General features: G+C 39.9%; 1 protein-coding gene across 1 annotated transcript in view; it reads right to left on the bottom strand.

The window, feature by feature from the left end:
• Positions 1–6362, bottom strand: part of LOC119838068 (serine/threonine-protein kinase SIK3) — a 41995-nt gene that overhangs the window by 2009 nt on the left and 33624 nt on the right. The window contains exons 16-23 of the mRNA XM_038363876.1: positions 5929–6020; positions 5142–5226; positions 4353–4431; positions 2702–3349; positions 1141–1247; positions 610–691; positions 462–526; positions 3–256 (exon numbers count right to left, since the gene is read on the bottom strand). Coding sequence (XP_038219804.1) covers positions 3–256; positions 462–526; positions 610–691; positions 1141–1247; positions 2702–3349; positions 4353–4431; positions 5142–5226; positions 5929–6020 — 1412 coding nt within the window. The remainder of the gene's footprint in view (positions 1–2; positions 257–461; positions 527–609; positions 692–1140; positions 1248–2701; positions 3350–4352; positions 4432–5141; positions 5227–5928; positions 6021–6362) is intronic.

The following is a 6362-nucleotide window of genomic DNA, read 5'->3' on the forward strand; positions in this document are numbered from 1 at the left end:
GCTGGGGGTAGCTGGTCTCCATGTCGACGTTGCTGCGCAGGTCGAGAGGGGTGGAGCTGGGCTGGGGGGTGCCGCGGGTGATGGAGCCCGTGTGCAGGTAGCTCAGCCCCTCGGTGATCTGATGCAGCGGGGAGCCTGGGCTCGCTGGGGAGGCTCTGCCGAAGCTGCCGTACGAGTGGATGGACTTCAGCACGTCCGGAGGCATGTGCGCGGTGTACAGGTTGTTCAGATTCAGACCGAGTTTGAGCGCTAAGTCCTGGAAGAGAAGAACAGATTAAAAAAATTATATATACATGCAATCGAAATCAATCAAATTGTCACAACTGGACTATATTTAACAAATTTGGAAGACATCAATATTCAAATAAAACAAGAATCATGAAAATCGCTTCAACCAGTCCGAAGTTCAGAGGTAACAAACCGAAAAAAAATAATTTTAAATCACAAACAAAAATAATCACCCTGTCTCTCGTGTGATCACCGGACAGGTCGAGAGGTGGTGATGCGCCCGTGTGAATCGGTGATCCTGCAAAAAAAAAATTCATCCATGTATATTATGAACTATATTTAAATATACTTAAAAAAAAAACATAAAAAATGGCAACTCACCAGGTAACGACGCAGGCGCATGCAACCGCGGTTCTAGAGGCGAAGCGCTGGCGCTCTGCCCCGACCTTCGTTCTAAGCCGCGCTGTAATAAAATAAACTGTTCAAATTCGTAATTAACATTTATAAATACGATAGTGTGTCTGTTTGTCCTTCTTTAACGTCGCAACGGTACTGTATGTATGACATGATTGCTAGGTCTGGAGATAGTTATATATGGTAGTATTAGATAGCTGTATGTTTCAGATTTTATTAAGAGAGAGAGAGAAAGAGTTACGCGGTAATCCATCCATCTCATTCTCTGTACAGCTCTAATTTACTACAAAAATCTCTTTTTTTTTTGCTCACATTTAGTTCCACAAAAACCAGTAGTTTCTGTTTCTTCCAATTTGATTATTGTTAATTATAAAATTCCTTTCTTTTCCATCATATAATAATATGTTGTTGACAAAAATTTCAATACATTGCAAGCAAAATCAATAAATTTTTTATATATATTTTTTTTGTTTGTGTCCTTATCCATATTATACACACCTGCAACTGCTGGTACTCGAGCCTCGCGGACGCGATGTCGTGCGTCTGCCTCGGCGGCGAGCACTCCGCGCGACGGACCGGCGAATAGCGCTCCGGGTGTTCGCGAGCTATGCACAGACGGACACACATACATGTTGTAGCGAGACGTACTTGATAAGAAAATACAAAAAACTGTTTTAGTAAAAAAATAAAAAACTTTTTTTATTTTTTTACTAAACACTTCGCTTACTATCAGTCAGTCATAGTTAGAGACTGGTAATAGAAGTATAATACTAAAAAAAAATTATGAAACCTAACCTAAATACACCTAATAACCTAATCCCAATAACGTAGGTTCGATACCCGAAGCAGACCAAAAACCTTATCTAACCTGTAAGATCACCACCTAACCTCATATACAATACTAGCGGTTCTCCCGTGGTACATATAATATAACTAATAGCCTTCCTTAACAAATGGGCTATTTCATACTGAAATATTTTTTCTAATCGGACCATTCGTTCCGTTCGTGCGTTCAAACAAGCAAAGATACTCTTCAGCTTTATAATATTAGAATAGATCAGTTAAACCGGAGGCCCGTTTCCTTTTCCTCACCTTTCCCAGCCCATTCATTCTTTTCTGCCGTTAATCCTTCCCTTATCCCATAAAAGCTTGCAGCGCATCCGCAGAGGCACTATCTCTGCTCTGTTCACGGGCAGTGGTGATCGCTTACCATCAGGCGAACCACCAGCTCAGTTGTCAAAATCCACCCCCACATATAATTCACACATATATAAACAAACACACACAATGCAACACACGCAAGCAAACACAGTGCGACACACACTAACTACTAGCAAAAAAAAAAAAAAAAAATAGTGAACACCCAAAAAAAAAATTACAATAAAATGTGACCTACCTTAGTTTTAGTCACTTTAAAAATTATAACCAACCTCATGTTTTTGTTAATTTTTGGCTAACAAGCCTCCAACATTACCTTCCCATTAAAAAAAAAAAACACCAATTTTTTACGATTAATTATTTCACTATCACTACAAAGTATAAAACAAAGTCCGCATTCCGCCGTCTGTCTGTATGCTTAGATCTTAAAAATTACGCAACAGATTTTGATGGGAATTTTTAATAGACAAAAGCGATTCAAGAGGAAGATTTGTATGTATTATGGATGTTATCCATTGAATAGTAGTGAAACACTATTGATACTCCTCAATAAAGCCGGGTCAGCAAGTATGACGTAAATCACAAACCCGACATATAATTAATTTATTATTTAATCCCCAAATGCAAATATCTACCAACTTCCCTCCCACCAGAACACAAGCTTCTGATAACGAAATTATCCCACTTTCCCACCACAAACCTCCACCAATCGAAAAAGAAAATGAACAAAACATAATAAATCTCAAACCCGATACATGTAATTTATTATTTAATCCTCTATTGCAATATCTACCCACTTCCCTGCCACCAGGACACCCTTGCGACAATAACAACGAAGTTATCCCACTCTCCCACCACAACCCTCCACCGATCGAAAGAAAAAATTTAACAAAACATTTACCCATCTCTTGCACCGTGGCCAGCGTTTGCAATTTGACCCGCTGCGGGCCCGAATACTTTCTGTGCCTCGTGTACTGCGAGCTCATCGCCGTCCCAGCCGTTATAGACCCACTGGGGATCGCGTTGCCGCTCGACAGCGTGGGCACTGGCGTCCCACTGGTTATCGAACCCATATTCCCACTAGACAGTGTCGGCACCGGCGTCCCACTCGTTATTGACCCCATATTCCCACTGATGGATCCCATATTCCCACCGGTCAGCGTAGGCACCGGGGTCCCACTGGTGATGGACCCCATGTTCGCGGTGAAGCCAAAGTTTGGGAACAGCTGGTCCATATTAATCGGGGTCCCGGACACTATTGACCCAGTGCTCGGGGGGTTCATGGCGGGGGTTAACGGGGTCACAGCTTGCGCGATGGGCGTCCCAGACGTGATCGACCCCATAACGCTCCCCTGCGGTATCGTTTCAAGCACTGGCTTCATGGATTTGCTATAGTTGGGGGTTCCCGCGGTAATCGACCCCTGGCTCGGGGGTTGCGAGGGTTGCGAGTGCGGCGGGCTCGAATAGCCGGGGCTATATTGTATGGACGGCGGCAGGTAGTTGCGTTTCATCCTCGCCTCGACTTCCATGACTAATTCCGGACTTATGACTATTTGTTAAGAAAAAAATGAAAATAAAAAAATAAAAATAAATATTAACGGAACACAAAACAAAAAAAAAAAAAAATGCAACATGCTTTAAAACAGTGTGAATTGTGATTTTTTTTGGCAAATGCAAATATGTATGTAACTTGTAGATATATCAGATATCCGATTTACGAGTTAAGCACTAAAATTTAACATATACCATAACAATGGACCAAAAAAACATATAAAATATCCCTTTGAGTCTAAGCCGTGTAAATAAAAAAAATACGTACATATTTGCATATTTTTTGGGTTATCAAAAAAAAAATCACAAATCGCACTTAAATAAAAAAAAAACACACACACACATCAAGCAAATTGCATGAAATGCAGTATTTTTCTATAACCGGCATATCACGTACATAAGCACTTAGCATGTGAAAAATGCAGCTTTGCCGCTTCAAAATGGCATGTGCTGAGAAAATACAAACAAAAAATACTGCATTTTTTGTTAAAGTTATATTTGTGACTAAGAAATTATAAGAAACCTATTTTTTTATTTTTTTTTGCATTACGTATAATAGTATTGTCACAAACACACAGTCAAAATAATGAAACTAGACTACACGAGAATGCTTTTCTCAATAGATGTAGCACAATCCCCCCAAAAAACACTTCTAAATTCAATTGTAAACGTAAGTTACACAGAACCAACTCAGAGCATGACCTTTGCATTTTCGTATCTAATTATGAATTGCTACATCTATAACAAAAAACAACATAAAAAAAAACAAATAAAAAAAGAAAACACAATTTTAACGCACTCGTTACTACAATAACTAAAATCATTTACACCCAAAACTAAAATAACATAACGTTAAATTGCACACAAATAAACTACAATAGAAAAAAACAAAACCACAAAATCAAGTGCGTCAAAACTACACTGAGAACACTACAGTACACTTAATTACACTACACTACACTACAGTACACTACGCAACGTTACAACTAGTGGAAACTCACCCGGTGGCCGCTCTGTGACAGTCAGTAAGCCCGTTCTTCTCACTCTAATGTTCGCTGAAGATGACGGCGACGTGCTTGCCTAAGCAAAAACAGTAAAAATATATAGTGTGTACATCGTAGGAATATCGGGATAAAAACATTGTGTGTTCTGTCCATTGATTGACGTTGACACATAGAGTATGATACAATTTGAAGGCTGACACACGTCACTATAAACCAATTTGAAATCTGACGCTCGTCACTGTGACGCACTTTAAAGTCTGACACACCTATGACGCATTTTATAGTCTGACACACCTCACTCTGACGCACTTTAAAGTCTGACACACCTCTGACGCACTTTAAAGTCTGACACACCACACTATGACGCACTTTAAAGTCTAACACACACCTCACCCCGACGAACTTTAAAGTCTGACACACTTCACTCTGACGCACTTTAAAGTCTGACACACATCACTCTGACGCACCTTATAGTCTGACACACCTCACTCTAACGCACTTTAAAGTCTGACACACTTCACTCTGACGCACTTTTTATGTCTGACACACCTCACCCCGACGCACTTTTAAGTCTGACACACCTCACTCTGATGCACTTTAAAGTCTGACACACTTCAATCTGACGCACTTTTTATGTCTGACACACCTCACCCCGACGCACTTTAAAGTCTGACACACCTCACTCTGATGCACTTTAAAGTCTGACACACCTCACTCTGATGCACTTTAAAGTCTGACACACCTCACTCTGACGCACTTTAAAGTCTGACACACAACCCCACTCACCATGGTTGTGGACGCGCACACGGTGGCGGCGTCCTCCGGTGTCGCCATCGTGTGTCGCTTACTGCTTCCGCGATTCAGCATGTACCTTTCAGACATCAATTTTTTTATCAATTTTATCGCTCGGGTACACATACAGCTTGCAGCGGGAACTTGCAGCTTTCTAATGGTGAAAGAATTTTCGAAATCGGTCCAGCAGTTATTGCGTGATACATAGTAAATACAAAAAATACGAAAATTTCATGTTTATAATATTAGTGTAGACGACAAAGAATGTATGAAAATATACTTAACATGAATAAATTTCTTTATATAAGGGACTAGCGGTCCGGCCCGACTTCGCTCGTGGTATACATATATAGCCTGTAGCCTTCCTCAATAAATGAGCTATCTAACACTGAAAGAATTTTTTAAATCGGACCAATAGTTTCTGCGATTTGTGCGATCTAACAAACAAGCAAACTCTTCAAATCTTGATATCCGGGCGGATCCGGGACGAGCTTTTACTAATAAATAAATTAATTTTAGTTGTTTGTGTTGATCATTTATTTGTCTATTTTATATAAAGCTAGCAGTTAGCTCCGGCTTCACCCAGGTTATATTCAAAATCGGTCCAGTAGTTCCTGAGATTAGCGCATTCAAACAAACATACTCCCCAGCTTTGTATAATTGGTATGGAAGTATAGGTAAATAGAAAGAAAGAAAGAAAGAAAGAAATATAGGTTATTATTTTTATATAAGTTAAATTTAAGACCAAGTTAAGTAGCTTCATACATCATGTAATAAGTACCTGCAAAGATTGCTATTGTACTGCGATTCGGATGTCTGTTCCTCTGTACGCTCCGAATCGTCGGACCGGTTCGTTGTCCCGCTGTCCGATACCTGAAATAATTGAGAAAAAAATTAAATTTCATAAATAAAATTTCTCCTCTCAAATTAATTTTACGTATATAACTAACGAATATAATTAAATCACTCTGTACATTTAGAAATAACGAAAAAATGTTTCAATAACAATTTGCATTTAATAATTAGTGATTATAAAACCACAAAGGTTTTTGACTTGCACAAGACGATAGCTGACCCCCATTGTTTGTCTACCCACTCTCTCAACACCGGTTTAATGGCGTCGAGAGTCCAAGCACCCGGCGCCATCAGTGGAAAACCCAGACCCTAGACCCTTAACAACCCTCAAATTATCACACCCAACACCCACACCACCCC

The sequence above is a fragment of the Zerene cesonia genome, unplaced genomic scaffold, assembly GCF_012273895.1.
Source record: "Zerene cesonia ecotype Mississippi unplaced genomic scaffold, Zerene_cesonia_1.1 Zces_u001, whole genome shotgun sequence".
Taxonomy (NCBI): domain Eukaryota; kingdom Metazoa; phylum Arthropoda; class Insecta; order Lepidoptera; family Pieridae; genus Zerene; species Zerene cesonia.